Source organism: Narcine bancroftii, chromosome 5, assembly GCF_036971445.1.
Source record: "Narcine bancroftii isolate sNarBan1 chromosome 5, sNarBan1.hap1, whole genome shotgun sequence".
Lineage (NCBI taxonomy): Eukaryota > Metazoa > Chordata > Chondrichthyes > Torpediniformes > Narcinidae > Narcine > Narcine bancroftii.
The window spans coordinates 91,174,276-91,200,875 of NC_091473.1; the positions used below are offsets into that span (position 1 = coordinate 91,174,276).

Below are 26,600 nucleotides of genomic sequence, written 5' to 3' on the forward strand. Positions count from 1 at the left end.
TGGGGGGGGGCGTGGCAAGATGACGTAGAAGAAAGACATGTATTTCACCTTTCCCCAGCTGGATCATTAAATACCTGGTTTTTAAAAAGCATAAAAGTGGTTAAAAATAATATTTACAGTTGTTTAAATAACTGATTTATGATGGCATCCAATGTGAAAAACATTTAAACCTCAGCTTCAGAAAAATCTACCATTTAAAAGTGCGGAAGAATTGGGGCCTACCTTCATAGCTGAATCCACAGAGTCGTCGTTGGGAGTCTTCAAGCCTCAGAGGACTCCAGCCCGTTTGAGTCTGACTCCGGCGCCGATCCTGCCTCCTCTGCAAGATGGTGCTGGCATATTGGTGAGCTCGGCTGTTGCCAACTCGCGTTCACGTGAAGTCATGCACGTGGGCGGCTCGGCTAATAAGGGGACCCACGACCTCGCTGGGCAGCCCAGTGGCGTGCAGTATAGCGTCGGAGTATGTTCCTGCGCGTCTGGCGGCTTTGCCTGGCCTGCATAGGGCATTGTGGGTCCGAGAACTCCTGGAAAAAGTGTGGGCTGTGGGGGAGCCCGAACGCCGGCGTCCCGAAGAGGTTGGGGTACCGGTGTCGGTTGTCCAGACCCTCAGCCATTTAGCCAAAGGACCTACGATGACTGAGAAAGAAGAGGAACTTACCTTATTGAGCTGGTGGAGCATCTGAAAACTGTCGGCGCTTGGTTCCACCGCCCTGACGGCCCGGTCCTCCTGCAGCTTTTCACTTCATGTCTGACCTTCTGCTCCAAAAAGTGGAAGTGGAATCTGGAATGGATTCAGTGTTTACTGTTTTAGAAGGGATTGCTTGTCAAATGCATATGTCAAAACAAATATCAACTCAAGTGAATCAAGGATTTATTGAGGTGAAAATAAAATGAATACCTTGTGTGATGAAATATCAACTGTGAAACAGGAAATGACTGTAGTTAAAAGTGATATTAATAGATATATAAAATCAGTTGATACTGGGCAAGATAATTTTAAGAAAATTGAAACAGCTTTCTCTGAGTGTAGAACATAATAGAGAAAAAAATGGAAAAAGTGGAAGGTTCTTTTGTAGATTGGGGGGATTCAAAAAAGAGATTTAATGAAGAAGATTGATTCGTTGGAAAATCAAATTCGAAGGAATAATGTGAAAATAGTTGGTCTTCCAGAGGACATTGAAGGAGCTGACCCATAAAATTCTTAAAGCACTGGATCCCAGAGGTGCTGGGTAAAGAGTTTTTTCTGAAGGTTTGGAACTGGATAGGGCTCATATTGCTCTGAGAAGAAAATCACTTCCAGGACAAACACCGAGAGCATTGTTTAAAATATCAAGATAGAGAAATGATTTTACATATGGCAGTACATAACGCACGGCAGCATTGATCTCCATTAATGGTTCAAAATAACAGTGATTTTTTTATGCCAATTTGAGCCAAGAGGTTATTAGAAGACAACGAGAATTTAATACGGCCAAAGATGTTTTGTGGTGAAAAGGCTACAAGTTTGCTTTTCGTTATCCTGCAATTTTGAAGGTTTTCTATTGAAATTTTCAATCTCAATTTTTTGAGAATGATCATGATGCTTTGGTTTTTGCTAATTCTTTGCCGGAATTGCGAAGAAATGGGTGTTTTCCTTCTTTGTCTCCTAAGAGGAGGGTAAATGGAAATGGAAATGGACATGGGAATGGAAAGAATGGAAAGTATGGAAAGAATGGAAAGAAAGAAGAGTTGACACAAAGTCTTCTTGATGTTGAAGATCCGGAGCAGTTGTTGGGCTTGGAATCATTGGGCTGAATATATGGACTATATTCTATTGTGTTTGATTAAATAATAAATATGTATTTTGTTGGGGGGGTGGATGACACTGAAAACTTTGATAGTCATCTGCCACTAGGTATTACTACCTTTGGGTGTTTTTTTTTGTGTGTTTTTCAGGGATTTTTTTGAGGGTTTTTTTTCTTGGAAGAATTATAGAGGGGAGCATTATTTTACAGTGTGTAAATTGAATTTTGTAACTTTTAACGTTCAGGGGTTAAATAATCCAATTAAGAGAAAGAGAATATTGGCTTATATTAAAAAAATGAAAATTGATATTGCTTTTTTACAAGTAAAACATTTAACTGAAAAGGAACATTTGAAATTGAAAAGAGATTGGGTTGGTCATGCTTTTCCTTCTTCTTTTAATTCTAAGGCAAAAGGAGTAGAGATTTTGATTCATAAAAAAATACCAATTGAATTGGAATCTTTAGAGGGGTATGCTAGCGGAGTATTAAGAGTGAACTGTAAATTTTTTGCTGAATCTTGGACTTTGTTGATTCTTTATGCCCCTAATATAGATGATGAGCAGTTTATTTCAGAAGCATTTTTATTGTTAACTCAAGCTAATGAAAATGTTTTAGTTGGTGGTGATTTTAACCAAAGAGTATAAGGAAATCAAAGATGGCAACACAAATTAATGCGTTAATGAAAGATTTAAATTTGGTGGATATTTGGAGAAAAGTTAATCCTACAAAGAAAGATTTCTCTTTTTATTCTTCAAGACATGATTCATTTTCTAGAATAGATTTATTTTTGGTATCAGCACATTTACAATGTAAAGTATTATGAGCTGAATATAAAAGTAGAGTTATATCAGATCATTCATTATTACTTTTTTCTTGTGAAAGTTCAGAGGTAGTACATCTGTCATTTAGATGGAGGTTTAATGCAATGTTATTGAAAAAAACAGAGTTTGTCACTTTTGTTAAAGACTATATTTCTTTATTTTTGATCGAGAATGTTAATTTTGTGGATAGTCATTTTGTAATATGGGATGCTTTAAAAGCTTATTTGAGGGGGAAGATTATTAGTTATTCTACGAAAGTTAAGAAACAATATATGGGAGAAAGTTTAGAGTTAGAGAAAGATTTTCAGAGGGCGTGGCAAGATGGCATAGGGAACAGATGTGCCTTCCAGACCTCTCCTGATTCTGATTTATTGTTTTGTCTTTAAGTGCCCATTAAAGTTCTTTTAAAAGTTTATAAATAATAAGAGATGTTGGATTAGTGCCTAATGGTTTATATACAAAAAAAGAGGTAAAAGAAAACATCAACAGACTGTTAAAAAACTACATTTTCCGAAATTGTCTGAGCCTACTTGTTTACAAGAAGCCAGGACTCAGCGTAGAATGGATCCAGAGGAGGATGTGCAGAGTTCGGCATTGAAGCTCCGTTTTAAGCCGGTGAGGCTCTTTGAAGGTCGCATTCAACAGCTTTCGGACCAAGGAGCTGGACAGGTGCCAGTATTTCACACAACGGCCACTGTGAGTGCTGTTACTCAGTCTTTGACAGTGAAATCAGCTGGGGCGCCACCAGCTGGAGAGTTAAAGAGCTGTCATTCGACTGGTACAGTGGTGGCGCTGCAAAATGCATCTTCAATTACAACGGTTTTTCCAGACATCGATTCAGTGAAGATGATTAAAGAGATTTGGCTTAAAGATAACCCTGATCTTCAGTCTCCTGGCATTGCTGGGGGGACTTTGAGAGGGATTTTTATACGAAGTCAAACTGCTAGAAAAGATACTAAATTAAGGGAAGGGACAGAAGATCCCGTGGTCTCTAAGGAACAGCAAGACCCCATTATGCCTGAATCTACTTCTGTTGAAATGTCTGTTAAGGATCTTGGAGATAAGATATATTCTGTATTGAGTCACTTAGCTAATTTTGTGAACCTGTTTATTTCCAAGATTAATGCGATGGCGGAAGTCATTAATGGAGCTTTTAAGCTTGAAACCATTGAAAGATTTGAAACGTGTGATCAAGGTTTAGTCGATGCACAGGATCAACTGCAAGATGAAAATAGAATAATTGAAACATTGCAGATCCAAAATAAAAATTTAGCAAAAAAGGTTGATTATTTGGAGAATCAATCTAGACAGAACAACGTGAAAATTGTTGGTTTGCCAGAAGGCATAGAAGGACCAGATCCAAGAAAATTTTTTACTGAATGGATTCCACGAGTGTTAGGACAGGATAAATTCCCTGAAGGTTTAATACTGGAACGTGCTTATAGAGTTTTAAGAAGAAAATCTTTTTCAGGACAGAATCCAAGATCTGTTTTGATCCATTGTTTAAACTATTGTGACAGAGAGACAATTTTACGTACGGTTACTAGAAATGCCCAGCAAAATAGATCTCCTTTGATGATTCAGAATAATCCTGTTTTCTTCTATCAAGATTTGAGTCAAGAAATTATGTTTCAATGACGCGAATTTAATTCTGTGAAAGAACGGTTGTGGATAAAAAAGACATAAGGCAACATTCAGGTATTCTGCGGTACTGAAGATTTTTTAGGATGGAAATTAGCCAAAGTTCTTTGACAATCCTAAAGAGGTTATGACTTTGCTCAGTCTCTACCAATCATGCAGTTTCAGGAACGATGTAGTCCTTCAAGGTCTCCAAAGAGAGTAGAGATGTAAGGTGGGATTCAGATTTTTAAAAGAAATGGAAGCAATGGTGACCGAAGGGGTAACGTTGATTTAAAAAAATAAATATTTTTTTTTTGAGAAGAGTTTAAATAGTTTAAATAATGATGATAGTTTAATGAAATGGGAGTTGGGAGAGGGAACTGGGTGGGCACTAGTTTCCAGAAGTCATCAGCTACCTGTGAGTTATCTCACACCCAATATTTTGGGGGAGTTACCGCTTTGGGTGGTTTAAACAGGAGGAGGTAGTTGTGACCTCCGACCTGTTTTTTTTTTCTTTTTAATTTTTGGGTTAAGAAGTAAAGGTTTTTTTTTATTATTTTTTTAAAATAAATAATTTTTTTTAACTCTTTTTGTTTTCTGATTGTAATTGAGAGGGAATTATGTGGTTTTTTCTCTCCTTTTTTCTCTTTTTTTGGGGGGGGGTTTCTCTTTTTTCTTTTTTAAGAGGATGATGTCACAGAAGATAATAAGTCAAAAATTAAGGATGTTGAATTAGATGAAGAGGAAGATGAGGGGAAAGGTGATAAGAAGAAGAAGAAGAAAATTAAGTACAAATACATTGAGGGAGAAGAGTTTAATAAAATTAAGTTAATTTCGATAGAGAATTTTGAAGATGTTATAAATGAAGAATATGGAGAATTTTATAAGAGTTTGAACTTTTTTTCTTTTTTTTCTTTTTTATATAAGGGGAGGGGAAGGGAATAAAAAGTTTATCTGATTATTTTTCTAAGGGATGTTTTTCTCTCAAAGAATTATAAAGAAAACTTGGTATTAATAGAAATTCTGTATTTATGTATTATTAATTATGATTTTTTGTATAATAGATATGTGGTTGATATATGATTTTAATATTTGAATTTAGTTTTAAAGTGGATTTCATTTGTTAAATACATGAATTATGTTTGATTTAAATATATGTTTAAGGGTATTATTTTAGTATTGATATTTTTTTTGTTGTTAGTCATTTTTTTGTTGTTAAGTTTTATCCTTTTTTTTGTAAGTGGGGTTTTTTCTATTTTATTTACAACATTGTTAATTAATTCTTCACTCTTTATTTTGGGGGGAAGGGTTGGATTAATTTTAAATTAGATGATTAATGTTGTGTTATAATTATTGGGGGGTTAATTTGTGTAGTTTAATGATGTAGTATTCTAATTTTTATTATATTATTTTTTTTATTATTTCTTTAAATGTAATTTTTATTTTATTCATGTCATAAAATTTTAAATAAAGAGAAAGATTTTCAGAAAGATGTAACAGAAGATAAAAAAGTTGCATTAACAAGGTTGAAATTAAGTTATAATATTTAACAAACTAATCAGTTGGAGCACTTAATTAATCGATCTAAACAACATTATTATGAGTTGGTGGAAAGAGCTCATAAGGTACTTTCTTGGCAATTCAGAGCCAAACAGACATCTTGGACTATTAATGCTGCGAAGAAGAATTCAAAAGTTACTTACAAACCTCAGGAAATTAATGACCAGTTTTATTCATTTTATTTGAAATTATATACATCTGAGGGGAAACAGGATAATGATGCTATTGATTCTTATCTAAATTAAAATTACCGGTATTAGATGGAAATGATGTTCAGGAATTGGTATCTTAATTTATGGATTTTGAATTTAAGGAAGCTATTCAGGAAATGCCTAATGGAAAGTCCCCAGGGGATGATGGATTCGCTGTGGAATTTTATAAACTTTTTAATGATGATTTTTCTAATGTATATGGAGATGTGTTGAATCAAGATACTGAAGATCAGAAGTTACCAGAATCATGTTCAAGTGCTTTAATAACTGTCATTCCAAAAAAAGATAGAGATCCATTAAAAGTGTCTTCATATAGACCTATTTCTTTGTTAAATGTATATTATAAAATTATAGTGAAATTATTAGCTAATAGATTTGCTAAATATTTACCCAAATTGGTACATATTGATCAAACAAGTTTTATTAAGAATAGAAATGCATCAGACAATATATTTTGATTAATTACTTTGGTTAATGCATATCAAAATCAATTTAACCATTAGATGCAGAAAAAGCTTTTGATAGGGTTGAGTGGGATTTTTTATTCAAAGTGTTAGAGAAATTTAAATTTGTCTCTTTTTTTATTGGTTGGGTTAAGGCTTTATATATGAACCCGATTGCTAGGGTGGTGACAAATGGACAGATTTCTTCACCATTTAAATTGACTCATTCAACTCGACAGGGCTGCCGATTGTCACCAGCCTTATTTGCATTGGTTATTGAACCATTAGCTCAGGCTATTAGACAAAATGAAGAAATTAGAGGAATGAGGGTTAAAAATAAAGAATATAAAATTAATTTATATGCGAATGATGTGTTGGTATACTTGACGGAACTGGAACGGTCGTTGAAAAAATTGCAAGAGTGTTTGTTGAAATTTGGAGAACTATCAGGATATAAAGTTAATTGGGATAAAAGTGAAATTTTACCAGTTGGAGTGGGAGATTTTTCTGAATTTAAAACTATTACAGAATTAAGGTGGACAAGTAAAATTAAATATTTAGGTGTGTTTATGGATACTAATTATCAATCATTATATCAATTAAATTATGTACCTATATTAAGATGAATTAAAGCAGATTTGATTAAGTGGAAAGATCTTTCATTAACTTTGATTAGTCGGGTTAATTGTATTAAAATGAATATTTTTCCCTCAAATTCAATATTTATTTCAGTCAATACCTTGTTTACTTTCTAAGGGCTTTTTTCAAGATTTGAATAAAGTGCGAGAGTTTTTTGGAAAGGTAAATTAGCTTGAGTGGCATTGCATAGACTTACATGGAAGTATGCATTGGGCGGATTACAATTACCATATTTTCAAAACTACTATGAAGCAGCCCAGTTGAAATTTGTTAGTAGATTGATGGATTTAGATCAGCCTCCTAGCTGGGTTAAAGTGGAGATGGCATGTATTTCTTGGGTTGAGATACATGAATTTATATTTCGTTGGAATTTGATTTTGATACAGCAATATGATATGCCGATATTGAAACATTTTTTAGAGATTTTGATAAAAAAAGTTGGGTGTTAGGGTCAAAAGATAAATTATCAATTTTAACTCCATTGTATAATAATCAGCTTATTCCTTTTTCAATGTTTAATAATCATTTAAAGATTTGGGATTCACAAGGTATAAGGACAATACAAGATTGTTTTGTAGAGGGGAAATTTCTTTCTTTTAATCAATTGAGAGAAAGATTTGATATACCTGTAAATTCTTTGTTTGTGTATTATCAACTTAGAGCTTTGATAAAAAGATAATTATGGTAGAGAGATGATTTTACCTACTTTGTCGAGATTTGAATCTTTGATTTCCTCTATACCGAAAAAGGGATATGTTTCAGTTATGTATAATTTGTTACAAGATAGTATGGATAAGTCAGATTGGGAGAAATCTAAACTTAAATGGGAGAGTGATTTAGTATTTATTTTTCCTGAAGATGACTGGGCGAATATGTGTCAGGACAATGTAATTCTAAGATATGGAATGGTTAATTATAATTTTTTTTACATCAATTATATTTGACCCCGGAAAAGTTAAAAAATATGGGTTTAGTAATTCAGATTCTTGTTTTAGATGTGGCTCATGTATTGGAACTTTTCTACTTGCTGTTTGGAATTGTGTTAAAGTTCAGTCATTTTGTCAAGGAATTAAAGTAGTTTTGGAGAGATTATATAATTTTATATTACTGTTAGATCCAACGATTTTCTTGTTGGGAAATTTGTATTCGTTAATGGGAATGGGATTGGATAAAATTCAAATTGCTTTTGTACGTTTGGTGTTATCAGTAGCGCGTAAATGTGTTGCCAGTACTTAAAAAGATGATACTGATATTAATATATCATGTTGGCACAATTAATTGTAAGTATGTATTGTCATGGAAAAAATTACTTATAATTTACATGATAATTATTCTTTTTTTGTTAGTAAGTGGTCTCCATATTTGAAATATATGCATTTAGATATACTTTGAAATGTTACTAACATTTATAATAGTTTCTTTTTAAATATATATAATCTTTATTTTTGCTTCCCTTAAGACTGAAGGGGTGGGTGGGGTGGGTGTTAATATCTTTGAAAAATTTTTTTGATTATTTCTATACTGTATGTTATATTTTTGTTATCTTTTAAATAAAGTTTGAAAAAAAAACTATGCTAAATTGGCACAGGCAGAATGTTTAACTTTCCTGATCATTCAGTCTTGGAGATGAAAAGATTTACTCTGAGATATTAGGGTGACTCCCTGTCTTTCTTTTGTAGTAAAGCATCTCCCAAGGCATGTTCACCTCTGGTTGTAAGCTGGTAATGAAGTTCAGTGAAATATTTTTTAAGTGAGATCACATGCCAGTCCTCCAAAGCCTCCACAAGAAAGATCCTAACATTAGTGAGGCAGCTACAGAAATAAATTGTTTATTTCTGCCCGTAAATGATAAGATGATCTCGTCTGCCTATTTCAAACAAAATGTGGAACATATAAGCCCGTCACTACTAATTAGTTATTAATATTAATAGCTCTGTTAAATGTTTAGCTAATAACAAAGAATTTGGATTGATCTTGCCAATAATCTTACTAAAACTGACAAGTCCAAAAATTTTATCATTTATGAAGCACCAGTGTCTTCATGAACATTTCACTCTTCACTCCTTCAGCGTGGTTTGCTTTAACCATTAATTTCAGTGCTGACACGGTTGGTTGGGAGATGTGTTGGCTTCTCCTCATGTCAGGAATGTCATGGACTGTCAGCACACTGAGAATCTGTTCTGGCTGAGGTCTTACGACACCTAGCTAAATGTTTTATGTAAACACTCTGCAGATTTGAAAACTAAACTATTTCTTTCATCTCTTTGAGATTCAAAAAGAAATTTCAACTGCCCTGACGGCTCAACAATGAGTATTTTGATCACAGACATCAGGAAGATTTTATTCGGGTCCTGCTGAGTTCATTGATCACAGCCGAACTGTTGATAAGGGTGTTAAAACTTGACTTCAATATCAATAGGTTTTTTTTTCATTTTTAAACACAGATGCATTATTAATCTGGAAAGGCAGAAATCTCATAGGATGGAATTTTTTTTTGCCTCTCCTGGTATTGCCCACACAAGTATTTCCTGGGGGAGGGATGGGAAGTAGGCATATTAGATTTGATCTTTTTTTCAAGGGTTATTTCTAGTAAACTCAGAAGGCTACTACTATTGAGCTGGATTTATTCTTCTTCTACCACCTGTCTTCCTCTCTTCCTCCCCAGATGATGATGCTCCAGTGGTAATTTAGAAGCTTAAAGTTAAAATAATTCCACATGTAGGTTAACTGGGCAATTTACCCAGTAAGTTACCCAGTAATCATGCAGTGTGAAACATCCCAACCGGTCAGAGCAGGTAAAATTCAACTGGGCTTGGAGACATGTTGGTAGGGGAGAGGCAGTGGGGGGACACTCTCAGAGCCCGGCCAAGTTAACCTGCCCATTGCCTTTTGGCAGTGTGAAAGCACAACCTGCTCTCTCGCATCGTCACTGCTAGAACTTAAATTGCCCGGTTACTGATTTACCAGATAATTCATTGTACAGCGTGAAAGACCACGGAGGTGCAGCCTTCCAGGGAAGTTTACCCGGTTCCTAGGAAGGGTGGCAGGAATTGGCGGACTGAAAAGTGACTCCTTTAAAAACAATGTTACAAATGGGAAAGCAGCAGAATGGTAAAGAAAGATAATGATATGGTGTGGAATATTGTGGTAAATGAATTGCTGTCTGTTAATGTAACCCACCAAGGAATGTCAACTTAATTTACATTTTAGAGGCAAGAACAAGTTTATAAACTTCCAGAATAAGATGTGCTGAGTTGAAGTCCATGTCTACTAACTACTTTTAATTGAAAGACATTAAACAGTCTCCTGCATTTAGGTCTGAAAAGGTTATTACTCCTTTAGTTTTCCATATTGAAAATGCCTTATTCATCAATGATGCTTTAAAAAAAGAATTTAAGAAACATTTTACTAGATAAAACAAAATTATTAAACTCAAAAAATTTATGAAACTGGAACAAAATCCTTATTGTATGCTTAAGAAAGTGAAATCTCTCATACCCAATGCAATGTAACTGGGAAGTTCACATGACTCTTCGATTCTTAGGCAGAATGTGTTGTTACCAGGTTTCAACTGTGGCTCCATAAAGAGGACTGGGTCTTGAGGGACAGGTTGTTCCTCTCAGCCTGGGTGTTTATTTACTTTGTGCTTCAGTAATTATAACAGGATCACCAGAAACCTGACAGAGAATACTGAGGATATCCTCAAGTAGGGGTGCTATTGTTTTCTTTTCTCTGGGACCACGCTCGAGTACATGGGAGTTTGTGCAGGAGGTAACTAACTATGGAAACTACCTGAGCCTTGCAGGAACTTTCCCTCCGCCATCAGATTTCTGAATGGACTACGAACCACAGACGCAACCTCATTTTTTTTCTCTTTTTTGTACTAATTTTTTATTTTTAGTATATTTACAAAAATGTAATTTATAGCAACTTTGCACCTGTAATGCATAATACTGCTGCCGCAAAACAACACATTTCGTGACAAATATCCAGAGTCAGAATTTATTGTCATGAGCACATTATGATATTCGTTGTTTTGTGGCAGCATCTCAGTGCAAACATTTGTATAAACCACTTTACAAAATAATCAAAATTAGTGTAGAAAAAGACAAAGGAAGGCAGTGTCTATAGTTCATTGTTCATTAGGGAATCTGATGACAGAGGTAAAGAAGCTGTCCTTGTGCCACCTGTCTTCAGGCCCCTGTACCTTTTCCTGATGGTACCAGAGTGAAGAGGGCATGGCCTGGGTGGTGGGGTCCTTAAGTCTAGAGGTTGCTTTCTTAAGACACCCCCTCTTGTAGACGTTCTCAATGGAGTGAAGTCTGGTGCCCGTGATGTCGCAGGCTGAGTTAACAACCCGTTTTTCCTTGTCCTGAGCATTGGCAATTCCATACCATGATAATAAACCTGTTTCTGATTTGACACTGGGTTGTAGAAAATAAGAATCTTGGAAAGAAGATCCTCCTAGGACATGCTTAAAGATTCTCTTGAGGTCTTGAATCCACTGACTTCACATTCACACAGGAATGTTAGAAGATGAGTCATGAGGCTCTAGAAAGAGACAGTGTAGCAGTGCTAAACTAATGGCGGCTGACTTGATCGTTTCCCTGCATCGGACTGGGTTTGCTGCCTGAAAAGGTGCAGGGCGGTATGCACCGCTGGGCATTGAGGCCCCACCGACGGTGGTAGCAGCGGTACCCTGTTGTTTTGTCACTGTGGTTGCTGCGTTGTGGCTGGACTGCTGCGATGGAGCGTATGACGTGGCCGAGGTTTATGCTGTTACTCCCACTGTGCAAATGGGCTGCACGTGGATGGAGTTGGGTTGCGGAGTGCAGAAGAGCTGGTCTGCTTCTCTCGCTAAGAGGTGCGGTTTGGCAAAGTCCATGTTGGAGATGGCAGCAGTAACAATATGGACGGGCAACTTGGAAAGGAACAGGGCCTCAAATAGGAAGCACTTTGGGTGTCTGTCTGCAAGTGCCACTAGCTCTTGCATCAGTTCTGAGGGGTTGCAATCACCTAGGTCCTGTGTGTTAAGCATGTGAATGGCCCGTTTATGCTGGCTAAATTCAAATGACTCGAGCAAACACTGTTTAAACATCATGTACTTGCTGTCCACAATTGTGTTGTTGATAAATGGGGCGACTTTTGCTGCTGTGGTGGAGTCCAGAGCGCTGACCACATGCCATAACTTTATGTCCTCATCTGTTATACCTCACAGGGTGAACTTTGATGCTGCAAGTTGCAGCCAACTGTGTGGCTGGTTTGCCCAGATGGCGGTAAGTGGACGCTTATGGCGTAAACTGCCGTGGGAGATCTGTTGATGGCAGCCGCTTGGGCTGTGGACGAGTCGATAGGATTCATTTTGCTGCGTGTTGTGGGTTCTGAAAACATTAGAACCTCTTCGGGGTCACCGCTGTAGCACTGCTAAAGGCAGAGCTGCTGAAATAAATGTTGTCCTCACCAAGCAAGTAAACCAGTAACTGCTGTTTATTCAAACCACGTGTGTTCCTTTTTAGGGGAGGCGACAGGCTCACAGGACTGAAGTCATTATGCAGCTGTGAGGCCTGGCCGTTCCCCTGGCAACGCACTCCTGCAGCCTGGAACTTCTGCGCGGTGGGGGAAAAGCCCCTGTGCCCAGCCACGCTAGCTGTTCGCTATGGTGATTTGGCCCATCGTGTGTGAGGTTGACCTGGCTCGCTACAACAGATCTCTAAAGTTTAGAAGAAAGATCTCTTTAAAATGCACAAAACTTGTGATATTTCTTCAGCACCAAGGGTTACACTCTCAATCTAAGATAGTGCCATTCAGCACAGTAATATTTTCTCACTGCGAGGATGTCAATTTTTTGGGATTCTCTATCTGGAAGTTCAGATGTGTGTATTCAAGATGCACAGTAGGTAGTGAGTTGATAAGGGCACCAGGTGAGCACAAAAATGTGGCACTGAGGTGAAAAGGCAGCCATGAACTTGTGGAATCATGGAGCAGGGATGAGGCCTGGATGGCCTACTGCTACTTGTTGTCTTCTTCTTTGGCTTGGCTTCGCGGACGAAGATTTATGGAGGGGGTAAAAAGTCCACGTCAGCTGCAGGCTCGTTTGTGGCTGACAAGTCCGATGCGGGACTGGCAGACACGATTGCAGCGGTTGCAAGGGAAAATTGGTTGGTTGGGGTTGGGTGTTGGGTTTTTCCTCCTTTGCCTTTTGTCAGTGAGGTGGGCTCTGCAGTCTTCTTCAAAGGAGGTTGCTGCCCGCCAAACTGTGAGGCGCCAAGATGCACGGTTTGAGGCGTTATCAGCCCACTGGCGGTGGCCAATGTGGCAGGCACCAAGAGATTTCTTTAGGCAGTCCTTGTACCTTTTCTTTGGTGCACCTCTGTCACGGTGGCCAGTGGAGAGCTCGCCATATAACACGATCTTGGGAAGGCGATGGTCCTCCATTCTGGAGACGTGACCCATCCAGCGCAGCTGGATCTTCAGCAGCGTGGACTCGATGCTGTCGACCTCTGCCATCTCGAGTACTTCGACGTTAGGGGTGTAAGCGCTCCAATGGATGTTGAGGATGGAGCGGAGACAACGCTGGTGGAAGCGTTCTAGGAGCCGTAGGTGGTGCTGGTAGAGGACCCATGATTCGGAGCCAAACAGGAGTGTGGGTATGACAACGGCTCTGTATACGCTTATCTTTGTGAGGTTTTTCAGTTGGTTGTTTTTCCAGACTCTTTTGTGTAGTCTTCCAAAGGCGCTATTTGCCTTGGCGAGTCTGTTGTCTATCTCATTGTCGATCCTTGCATCTGATGAAATGGTGCAGCCGAGATAGGTAAACTGGTTGACCGTTTTGAGTTTTGTGTGCCCGATGGAGATGTGGGGGGGCTGGTAGTCATGGTGGGGAGCTGGCTGATGGAGGACCTCAGTTTTCTTCAGGCTGACTTCCAGGCCAAACATTTTGGCAGTTTCCGCAAAGCAGGACGTCAAGCGCTGAAGAGCTGGCTCTGAATGGGCAACTAAAGCGGCATCGTCTGCAAAGAGTAGTTCACGGACAAGTTTCTCTTGTGTCTTGGTGTGAGCTTGCAAGCGCCTCAGATTGAAGAGACTGCCATCCGTGCGGTACCGGATGTAAACAGCGTCTTCATTGTTGGGGTCTTTCATGGCTTGGTTCAGCATCATGCTGAAGAAGATTGAAAAAAGGGTTGGTGCGAGAACACAGCCTTGCTTCACGCCATTGTTAATGGAGAAGGGTTCAGAGAGCTCATTGCTGTATCTGACCCGACCTTGTTGGTTTTCGTGCAGTTGGATAATCATGTTGAGGAACTTTGGGGGACATCCGATGCGCTCTAGTATTTGCCAAAGCCCTTTCCTGCTCACGGTGTCGAAGGCTTTGGTGAGGTCAACAAAGGTGATGTAGAGTCCTTTGTTTTGTTCTCTGCACTTTTCTTGGAGCTAGGGCAAAGACCATGTATCTGTTATGTTAAAGACCTCACATCAGAGATGGAAATGCCATTGTTAATCTCCTTGAAGGTAGATCATGTTACATTTCAATACTGCAATTCTCTCAGTCTAGTCATACCAGACTGAGCAGCAGTTAGAATGCAGCAATGAGTTGAAAGGAATCTCTTGCTGGTAGAGAGTTTGTGGAAGTTAGGCAGGTAGGGCAAAATTGCAGCTATTGGGATGAGTTGTAATGTAACAGGGATATATTCAAAAAAGTAACAAATACAGGGCTAAAAGTTTTAAATGAATGCAGCATTAGGAAATAAAGTGGACGACCTTGTAGAAGGTTGATGAACAGCTACAGATTGGCAGGAGTTGTGGCTAAAGAATGGATGCCATTGGGAACTGAATGTGCAACAACATACAGTGTATTGAAAGGATAAGATGGTAAGCAGAGGTGGTGGTGTGGTTTTGTTGGTAAGGAATAACATTAAATCATTAGAAAGAGGTGACAGGATCAGAAGATAAAGAATCATTGTGGGTTAAGTTAAGAAATGGCGAGGGTAAAAGAAAACTGTTGACAGTTATATACAGACCACCAAACAATAGCTGGGATGTGAACAACAAATTACCACAGCAAATTGAAAAGGTATGTCAGAAGGGCAATGTTATGGTAGTCATGGGGGATTTTAACATGCAAGTAGATTGGGAAAACCAGGTTGGGTCTGGATCTCAAGAGAGAAAATTTGTAGAATGCTTATGAGATTGCTTTTGTTGGAACATCTTGTTGATGAGCCCACTTGGGGATCAGCTATACAGGATTTGGAGCTGTGTCATGCACCAGAGATGATTAGAGAGCTTTGAGTAAAGGAACCATTATGGGGCAGTGATCACAATATGACTGAGTTCAATTTGAGATTGAACAAGGAGAAACTAAAGTCAGAAGTGCCGGAATTTCAGTGGAGTCAAGGGAATTGCAGTGGCATGAGAAAGGAACTGGCCAAAGTAGATTGGAAGAAGGCACTAGTAGGAAAGATGGTAGAGCAGCAATGAATGGAGTTTCTGAAACAAATGAGGAAGGAAAAATATCACAACTGTAGCTGACAAGGGAAGTCAAAATCAACATTAAAAAAAGAGGGTATACACTGAAGCAAAAATTAATGGGAAGATAGAGGATTGGGAAGTTTTTAAAAACTTTCAGAAGGCAACTAAATCATTCACAAGAAGGGAAAAGATGAGTATGAAAGTAGGCTAGTAAACAATATCTAAGAGAATACAAAATGCTTCTTCAAATATTATAAGGAGAAAAAGAGAAGTGAGAGCAGATATTGGACCACTAGAAAAATGCTGATGGAGAAATAATATTGGGAGGCAAGGGGATATCAGAGGAGTTCAATTTGTATTTTTCATCAATCTTCACTGTGGAAGGCATTAGCAATATGCTGGATAGCCAAGGGTTACAGAGAAGGGAAGTGAACACAGTTACTATTTCAAGGAAGGTTCTCAGAAAGTTGAATTGTCCAAGGTTAGATCAGTCTCCCGGACTAGATGGATTTTACCTTCAGGTTCTGAAAGAATTAACTGTAAAGAGTGTGGAGGTATTGGTAATAATCTTTCTGGAATCAATAGATCCTGACATGGTCCTGGAGGGTATGAAAATCGCAAATGTCACCCCACAATTCAAGAAAGGAGGGGGGACCAGAGAGGAAATTATAGACTGATTAGCCTGATGTCCATGGTTAGAAAGATGTTGGAGTCGATTGTCTGACTGAAGATTAGAATATTTGCCACCTGAAAATTGGAGGAACAACAGCTAATATTCGGTCTCCAAGCAAAAGGCATTAATATTGAACTCCAGTTTTCATTTGGCCCCTTTCCTCTCCTGTCTCTCTCTAATTCCCTGTCCATCTGGCTCCTTTCCTCCAACTCCCCATCCCTTTCCCCTTCCATTCAGAGAATGCCCTCTGGAAGGCAGCTGCCTAGATTTTCATCCAATTGAAGGCAATAATACAGCAGGGAAGAGTGAAACATTGGTGGAACTCCTGTCTGTCCGCCTTTAAACTTGAACATATTTTCGGTAGGCAGAGTGAAGACTCATGGAAATGCCCAATTCAAGCTTGTGGTTGCTTCAATATTAAATTGTAGTTGAATGATTATACCTTTCTCATTTTTTGATCTGTACCCATACTGCTCCAGTACATCCTCTCAGAGTACTGCTGTGACCCTCTCCCCAATTCATAATTCAACCCCTCCAACCCATTAGCCTCCCTCTCTAAATTATCTAGAAACCCAGAAACATTGAGTTGTCATTCCTGTCCCTCGCAGCCTAGTCTGTAATTCCATGTACTGATCCAAGCTCTGTGTTCATCAGCTTTATTCATAAGACTCCTTACATTAAAGTAAGCACAATATCCCATCTGTCTCACTGTTTCACTAACCTGTTCTTCCTTTCATACTTACTTGCCATAATATCTACCATCTCTCAACTCCTCTATGCTGCACAGGTTCTCACCCCCATGCCCTCTTGAGTAGCACTAGTGAGCCTCCCTGCCTCTTAGTTTGCCCTTTAGATTCACATGAACCTCTGTGCCACTTATTTCTTTTTTTTATTGCTTGACATGAACAACTATCCATGTGGAAAGTTTGAATGAGAGGTGAGGAACATAGCTGTCAACCTACCTTGATTCATCTATAATTCATCTTGACCAAAGGAACTGCTCACACTAACCATCCAAGGCTCTCATTTGTACAAAACAATATTTATTTTTATAGATATAATACTTGTCTTGCATATGTATTATTTGTCTCAATGTGTGTTATGTTAGGTTGTATGTCTGTGTGTTTTTGCACTGAGGACTGGAGAACGGCATGAGGTTGCACTTGTACAATCAAATGACAATAAACTTGACTTAATTAAAGCATCAAAAACTGTCCTATATAAGTTAGCACAATCACCTCTCAGAAGTGGTGTCTCACTGTTCAAATCCATCAGCAGGATCCTTACTTTGGCACCTAAGATGCATCAAATTCACTTAACACAGATGAAATGACAACATACTTACTCAGTTTGGTCTCAGAATCTTAGGGGAAGATCAGCTGGGATTCTTTCATCCTCATCCAGTGACCCTTGTGCAAAGTGTGCATGTGAAAGTGAGGGAAGGATAGGGGAGTTCTCATTAGGTTTAGGGTTTAGACAATTTGTCTGGTGTCACGATTGGTTGAGATACTGGTACACTTGGCAGCCGATGTGGAACTATATCTGGTGTATAGTGGGGCTGGGGTTGGTGGCAGAGAAAAGGACTAAACCATCCAAGCCTCTGTGATCCTCATTCCAAATCACACAATCTCAAACACAAGGCAAACAAAAAGAATGAAAAATATTATATCTGAAAATTATATCAAGATTAATTTTCTTCTGAAAAATAACAAAAGTTTCGGATGATGCTTTCACTTTGTCCAGTGATAACAAAAAAAAACAAATTATGTAATATAGTCAGACAGCAGCAATAGAAAATTAGCCAAGACACTATTATATTTAAAATAATATTTTTATTATTAATTACCAGTAATATAACACCTTATCTAACTTATGTAACTTAACCCTCAACTATGCACAAATATACTTATGTGTGTGGGTGTGTGTGTAGAAATACCCCAAGCCATTACAGCTTAGGCTCAATTCTAAAACAATTGAGTTCAGTCTCAGAAAATCCAGTGTTGACATACAGGCTTTAAATTGATCAAAAAAATAATCACGGAGTAGGTGGGAGAGACTGGGGTGACAGATTGTTGTAAACTCACAAAATCCTTGTTGAGTGGCTTCCAAAGAAATATCCTTTTCAGACGAGTGGCAATCAAAACTCCCCTTTTCTTTGCATGGGGACACGAAGCGAGTGATTTTCACAAAGCTTCCAGAACCCTTTCGTGGGTCAGCTGAAATGGTCCTCGCAATGGTCACGATCCAAATGCAGTATTTCTCTGCTTCCAGAACCCTTTGGTGGGTCAGCTATTCAAAGAGACCTTCCCTTTTGGTCACGGTGTGGTACACTAATCCCCCTTCAAAAGTGATCTTTCCTTTGGCCACGGTGGGTATACACATTCTTCTTAAGAGAGAAATCAGGCAAATTGCCTATTACCACGAGGCCTCCTCAGCACAGTATCCCTTCAAAGATGCTTCTCCAAGTGCTGCTTCCTTAAAATGCCCCCTGATGAAACATTATACTCTTTCTTTAATATATTGGTCACATGTTCTCTACACCTGTGTTCCTGGCACATTTCCTCTCTCTTCAGAAGTAATGAATTTGAGTACACTCTGTCCTCAGCGTGTCAACCCACAGTCAATCTCCAAAACTTGCAGCTTGATTTGTTCTCTTAAAGAGACAGTCCTACTCAAATGAAAATGAACTGGGAGCACATAATACTACATGTAGATATAATAACTGACATTTTTCTTCTCTACCGATCATATATCTTTAAGAAGGAACAGCAAGATCAAAATCACACATTAAATTAAAGCACAAATTTGCCACTTAGTTTCCTCTGAGACTGAGTTTTGAGCTGGTCTCAATTTTGGCAGCCAGGATATTCTCCTTTAACCCATGGGGCCATCATTAGTAAATGCAAATCAGCTCAAATGACAGAGTTATGACTCTACCACTATTTTTGTCGCTGCCCACATTGCTCCCCCTGTTTCCTTCTCTCAACCTCAACCATTGCAACAAATCATGAAGTAGTCATTTACAATTATATTGAAAGGCTTCATCAACTGTCTCCAGGCAAAACCTCAGTGTTTACCTTTCACTAATTAAGCAATTTCTAAGTGTTTGCAGTTGTAGTAAGTGTTTCTCAACTTTTCAAGAGCTTCGTATCATGCTTGTTCCTTGTAGGTATTCCACTCTAGAGGAGGGGAAACAAGAGATGAGTAAACAAAATGCATCGAGGAGATCAAATTGGAATCTCAGAGGAGTGTGCAGCTGGAGGCTTAAGCTCTGTCAAGTTTTCTCATTTTTTGCATCAAGGCCTTGTTGCCTATTTCAATCAAAATCATTGCAACTATGAATTTTTCCACATATTCTTTCCAAATGGAATCCGATTATTTGCTGTGTGCCCCAACGTGAAGCTGATGGCTGGTGCTTTGTTTACACTATCAGATATTTTCATCACTTTCGCCATGAAACAAATCTGAAGGCAGACTGCAGGACCCAATCGTATGCATGTACAGTATCACATACTGTACTCATACTCCCTGTACTGTCCCCAGTCACAAGAGCCTTGCTCTATTCATGTGATGTGTGTGATGATCAGCCTTAGATCATTCAGTCTACAATTTTCTTTTGCTGACAGTTATATCAATCCTATCTACGTCTCATCTTTGCTCCTACAGACCAAATAAATGATGGGCAGGCTGGTGGAAACAAGAATTTTTCTTCTGTATTCTTGGCTTATCTGACTTGGATGATGAATCCTTACACGCCTCCTAAAAATAAAATAGATTGACAAATTGCTAACTTTCAAGGGTTTCACAGATGTTTTTCTATTGACTGCAGTGTAGAAACAAGGTTTCTCAGTCGAGGACTTGAGAGATGCTGATTGTCAATGGCGGAGTGCTAAAAGGAACTGTAGACCACAATCTCCTATGTTTGTCAGGGATCCCTAGCCCAACTGGCCATCATTGGAAATGCTCAAGTTCAGACACTGCCATCAGAGATGCCAATGTGGTGTACTAACATGACATTGCTGTCAGCGACACCCTTCCTGATCTGTGACTGTTGGAACTCCACATCCATTCAGTCTCCCCACCTGTCGAGGTAGCTGCGCATCCCTGAAGTATGCTATCACCACTGCTACAAATTTTTCAGTGAGCCCCTATCTCCAGCATCCATTGAAATGATCTCACAGCCAATAGGTGATTGCAGAATATCGACGTTGTGTTACAGAAGCTTCTGCAAGTTAGTAATTAGTGTCTTTGGGGGCTCCAGCATGTGTGGAAGCTCATGCAAGAACAATGTATCGAACAAATGCTGATTATTAAAAAAAGAAGAGAAAATGCTGGACAGGTGCAGCCAGCATCTTTGAGAAATGAAGTTAACATGTATGTCCCATTGTCACAGTACATGTTGGGTGAATAATACAAATTCCCATTGACTGAACCATTTCTCTCTTATCCTCCCTCCAGCATAATACAACTTGGTTCCTCACTTTGCCAATTCTGACAAAGGGATTCCAACCAGAGAGGTTAACTCCCTTTCCTCTAACCACCGATGCTGCCAGACCTGCGGACTAGTTCCAACATGTTATGCTTTGGTGTCAAACATTCAGCATCTGTACTTTTTAGTTGTTTTCAATAATGTCTGATCCTTTCTATAATCCATGCGATTTATGTCTGGGATGAAAATCCATCCTGGTGTCTTCTAACAAGAAAGCCATGTTGGATGTTGGGGCTAATCTGAGTGATGTATTCTCTACCAGCAACTGTTTTCTGACTAATTGAACAATAATAATTTCTGAAGAATGTAATTTTATAAAAATCCATTATAAATCATTCTCACACTTCAGTAGACAGTAATAGCAGAGTAATCTCATCAGGATGATCTAGGTGAGCCACTGTGTGGAAGTTGATCTGATTTGAGAATAAATTGGCTACTTACCATGTTACACTGTTTCTCTGTGTTCCAGTTTAAGTGCAAACTCATGCAGCCAATCTAATAAGCTGCAAATCCCAGAGCAATTTGTAAACGTAACACAGAATTTTTCTCCATGCTGCTTGTTAGTTTTGCTAGATGGTGAACTGAAACATCCTTTCTGTTTTACAAAGCATTTCTGCCTTTCCTGATCACTGTAGCTCATTGATATCAATGAGAATGACCTTAGAAATGGGTTGTGAATTGAAATTTGCCTTTGATAGGAACATGATCTCCAACTAATAGAAATCATATCATCTTGGTCGACCTACTCCATCTCTGAGGTGAGGATGCAAAACTTGGAATAAGATATTACCAAATTGCTCATTAAATCCTTTGCTGTCATATATTTTATGCATATTTAATTTTCTATCTTCTATTCATCCAGTGAAATGCCATTTATAGCTTCCACACATATCAGCAACTAGATGCTGGCAATAAGTAGTGTCTCCGTGGACTTTATTAACCTTCACATAGATTTGAGTTCAGCTGGAAATGCTACCACTTTGCCCCTTTTCAAAGTGCTATGCCACTGAATTAGTTTCTCCTAGGTACTTAGTGACTGATGTGAGAACAATGTTTTACCTTCATGTCTGTGCTGCAAGCAGCAGCCAAGTATTTTGTGAGACCAGCATGGTTACATAGGCCTTCAAGCCCCTCTCCTCCAATCTCTTGTTCTTTAAAAAAAACACTGCTTATCATATAGATGGACCAGCTGAGATCATGGGCTTCATTTAACTCTTGAATTTGCCCTGGCCCTGATGATGAAGCAAGAAGAGGGACCAGGAAATTCATTTGGTGGCAGTTGCTTCAGTGGCAAATAACAATGTAATTTGCAATTATACTGTATCTTACTGTCTTTTTATCGAGCAAATCTCCAGATGCTTAACAGAAGCATTGACAAATAAAATGGCATTCTTATTCCATGATCCAATGGAAATAAAATAATCTAAAAACTGCTGTTGAGCCACTTAAGGCCTTTATGGTTGTTATTCCTGGCTTTTTGTTTCCTTGTGAAGATGCATTCACCACTGCCTCATTCAATGAGGCCCTTTACTAACATAGAATTAAAACCCAGATAACTGTAAATAATATGAGGGGATATATTCCAAAGGCTTACCAATAGATACTATCAAAACTTGTAGATTGACCAGAATATAGGAAGCCTAGTTGTTTTTATAGGTACAGAGGTTGTCCAGACAGGTATCTTGGAGATTTGCAGCCCACCAATCTTTACTAAAATGCTAAATCATCTAGAGTTCAGCTCCGTAATTAAACCTTCCAGTCCCTACACTACTGTCTAGTTTCACTCTCAGTGATCCCACAGCGTGGATTCCTGACAGTGCAAAGACAGAAGGACCACTGGTACTGTGAAATTTGTAGTTCTTTGCTTTTCACCTCCGGCCCATAGTTACGAATAACCCTTATGAGATAATGACAATTTGCAAGAAATGTATTTCTATTTTTAAACATTTTTTTTTGAATTGGGAACTGATATACACTCTCTGCAGCCAAAATTGTTCATGCATTTAAGTACTTTCCAGGACCAGTGAGTGATGAAGCTAATTTGGCAGTAATTGAAAATCTCACTCTGTAAAGCCAGGGTGCTATGGAAATGTGAATTTGCGTTGATGGACCTCTGAACCTGGGCCAAGGCATTTTGTGAAGATCTATGGAAGGAAAATGGGAATACATGATCCTGACAGTGACTGCAAAGAATAGTATGTTTTATGGCATACACATTCACAAAACAAACATCAATCGTGAAAAATAAACCTAATGCATTTATTAGATGAGCAAGAAATGTTTTACATGAAGCATGATCCACTCATATTCTGAGTTAATATTGTAGACATTAATAAGTGTTCCCTTTTGGATTTCTGCAGGAATGGATTTAGCAGATGAAACTCGGCTGCAGTCATCCACCCCAGCGTGGAATGGTTCTAGTGATTCAGGTAAGCAATTCTTTATTATAACAAAGTTCGAGTGCATGATAAAACAGTGCACCTTCCCCCACCCCCCCAAATCCACCCTAATTTCAACAGTATTATCTCTGCTAGTATTCTGAAATTAAAATTGAAAGAGTTTCAAGACAAGAAAAATGAAATGTTCTTCTGGGATGTTATACATCTGTAAGTGATTTTGCTGAGAATTTGTTTTAATGGGGCCCAACTTGAGACATTGGGACACCAAAATGATATTGAAATTTAAACATGATGTGTGTTTCGGTGATTTCTTGAAATCCTTGAGCTTTGATGCTGTCGTCCCACACTAGTTAGTGGATTCTATAGCTGTCACCCTTGTTAAATTGCACGGTTTCAAATGAAACAAACCAAATTTTAAAACATAACTTTCTGTGAAAGAACTGCACATCTCACGATGTTCTGTCTTCTGGGACTCTCATTTATCTTTTTTTTCCTTTCATTAAGAAAAACAGAAAGGCATACTCGAGTTTCCATCTCTTGATTGAAGTGTTTCCCAGTTTATTGATTGTGGTGTCCCTCACAAAAGTCACCAAACCCCAATGTTGCAAACAACAATTATTTTTCTGGCTGTTTTTGTGGCTATTCTAATTGAATGTTTGAATGGACTGAGACTTGTGGAGGCTGAAGACTAAGCATATTGTGTTTTCTAAGATTATGAAAGAGTTTGAGTTAGTTAACACACATATGTTTCTTCTTGTGGTAAAGTCCAAAATTAGACACCATGAATATCAGACATTAATAAATCTTAAGGAGAATTCGTGAGAGTCATTTGGGTGGTTAAAACAGAATTTGCAATCTCAAGGAATGATTAAGGCAAAGAGCATGAATTTATTTAAGGGAAGTCTTGATGCACATGAAGAAGAAATTAAAATTATGCTTATTAGATTAGATCAAGGATTCCCAAACTTTTTTAGACCATCAACCCCTTCATGGAATCCTTGATTCCTCATAGACAACCAAGCAGGTACAAAAATAAATAAACAGACCAAATAAATATATAAATAGATTATTCAATAAATAGATGTGCAGATTCCATATGCATTAGTGAGGGAAACTGCATACTATGTGCATGGTGTCCGAGCCTCCCAGCAATAACCCAAACTTTGTTACAACACCCCAATCGCCAAGTAACAAATCTTTAAATTAAGCAAGCGATTACAATAACAGTAAAAAAAAACCTTTGCTTCTGGTCGGGAAGATGCCAAACGGAGCGGGGTCCAAGTCTTCAGCATCGCAATGGCGATTCCATCCTCAACATCGGGTGCATGCCGTCCACATCGAAGAAGTCGCCTTAGGCTCCCGTCGGGTTCCCGACGGGAGCAGGGACATTGGGTTCCATAGAGGAGCGGGGACCTCGGGCTCCTGGTAGGAGCAAGGAACTCAGGTCCTATAATTCTTACGACCCCAGAAGTCCAATCAACCCTCCAGTGTTTATCAACATCCTTCAATCCCATGACATTTTTCGATTCCTTGGATAGTCTTATCGATCCACAAGGGTTGATATCGACCACTTTGGAGACCCCTAGGTTAGATGAAAAATATTAGAGAAGAACTATTTGGCGAATAAACAGGCTAAGTTGGGATGAGTAACCATGTTGTACATTCAGAGTAATTCTGCAATTGCTATGTGTGCTCTAGGAATTTTACTGGTGACATTGCAGTTGTGAAGGAGAATCTTGTGGTATGTTCTGTTGAAAGGCATATTTGCTGCAGATAATTGCAAGGCGATAGCCCAATACAATTTGGCAAACTGGAAGAGGGAAGCATTGAGAGATTTTCTGCCTCTTTCATAGCCATTGTCTGTTAATGTCAGTTTGTATGCTTAAAGCTACTTCTAGCTGAACTCAAGGTAATGATTGGCAAGTTGTATTAAAAGCTCAGTGAATAAATGCAGCAGTTCATGTAATTTTGAATGTATAAAGCAAGATATTGCCAGGTCCAGGCAGTGATCTATGGTGAGCAAACTGGTTTTAGGCAGGGAAAGATGCTTCAGTTCCTGTCTAAGCTGCAGTCATAGGGAGGGTTCAACTTGCTAGGGCTCTTACCATGGACTAGCATCCAGTGAATCTCTGCTAAAATTATCTGAGAGGCAAACACGAGAATGAACAAGATTGAATTTGGCTTCAACATGTTCATAGAAGAATTACCTGTTAGTAGTTCACTTGGAAGTTAGTCACTAGCCATGGAAACATATTTATGTGACTTTAACTTTGGAAGAGGATGCATGAAACCGGAGAGGAATTAAATAATTTAGTTACCTGCGTATCTACCTCCATGTTATTCTTGCATTGGTGCTGGTTGTTTTATTTCAGGGCTATGGATGTAAAAGATGGATTCAAAGGATTTAGAAGGAGGCCTGTGAGTGATTTCTCCAGATAGGAAGTGACTATTTTTACAATAATTACTACAAAATAAAATAATTTTACTCAAATTTCAATGGTGATATTTTTTTTACTAGGGGAATGACAAAAAGTATTTTAATTTGCCAGAATCTTCTGTTTATATTGTACCTTCAGCATTTATAAAGGGCAACTAAGAAACCTAAATGGAAATTCCCATCCATTCTGTTTTACTTACATACTCCATCATTTCTGCCACCTACTGCATGGTCCCATTACCAAATACGTATTCCCTTCTGCAGGGACCACTCCCTGCATGTTGATTTAAACCTTTCTTTGTAGTGTAATGTATGTTGTGATAGTTAGGAATTGTGTACAACATGCAACATTTTACAATACTAATAGTTATATGCCTGCAGATTCCTCATGGTCCTGTTCACAGCAAGCTGAAGATTCTGTGGTGATCCTATTGCAATCGCCATGTAACATTTATTTTAGTAATTGATGCATGGGATTCTGGAGAATTAGAAGTTAAATTGCCATTAGGAGTTCTTAGCTGAGTTTCAAAAGTGGAAGCATGTGGGACGTTGATCCCAAGTAAAATAATTTGACAATAATTTTCTTAAATCTCCTTATTGAGAGGTAAATTCTGAGTATTACAATGATCTATTCTGTACCCATCAGATATGTATTAAACATCTTGACCACAGATTAGTTAATGCTGTTCTTAAGTTTTCCCAGATTTAAAGAGGGTGGTGCACAAATATTTTATACATTTGAAGGTTTTTTTTTGGCAATGTAATTCTTTACAGTGAACTGTCTGCATCACATAAGTGCACATTGAGTAATTGGAACAACACAAACATCAAGCTCAATTACCCAGAGGAAAGCCAATGAATGTCTAATTACATTCATACTTCTTCCACAACATCATGCAAACTACCAGTCATTAACTTTTTTGTGTTTAATGTTTGAAAATCACTGTCAAATACATATCTGATGCAGGTCCTCTCTGGATTACAAACCCGCAGCTTATGGAAACCAGCAGGATGGACGGAGATGGATTTGCTGGCTGCTGCAGGGCTGCAGGTGTCT

General features: G+C 38.4%; 1 protein-coding gene across 3 annotated transcripts in view; it reads left to right on the top strand.

Annotated features, from left to right (window-relative positions):
• Positions 1 to 26,600, top strand: part of ror1 (receptor tyrosine kinase-like orphan receptor 1) — a 327,496-nt gene that overhangs the window by 215,515 nt on the left and 85,381 nt on the right. For all 3 annotated transcript variants that reach the window (XM_069938329.1, XM_069938331.1, XM_069938330.1), the window contains one exon: positions 23,068 to 23,136. In XM_069938329.1, coding sequence (XP_069794430.1) covers positions 23,068 to 23,136 — 69 coding nt within the window. The remainder of the gene's footprint in view (positions 1 to 23,067; positions 23,137 to 26,600) is intronic.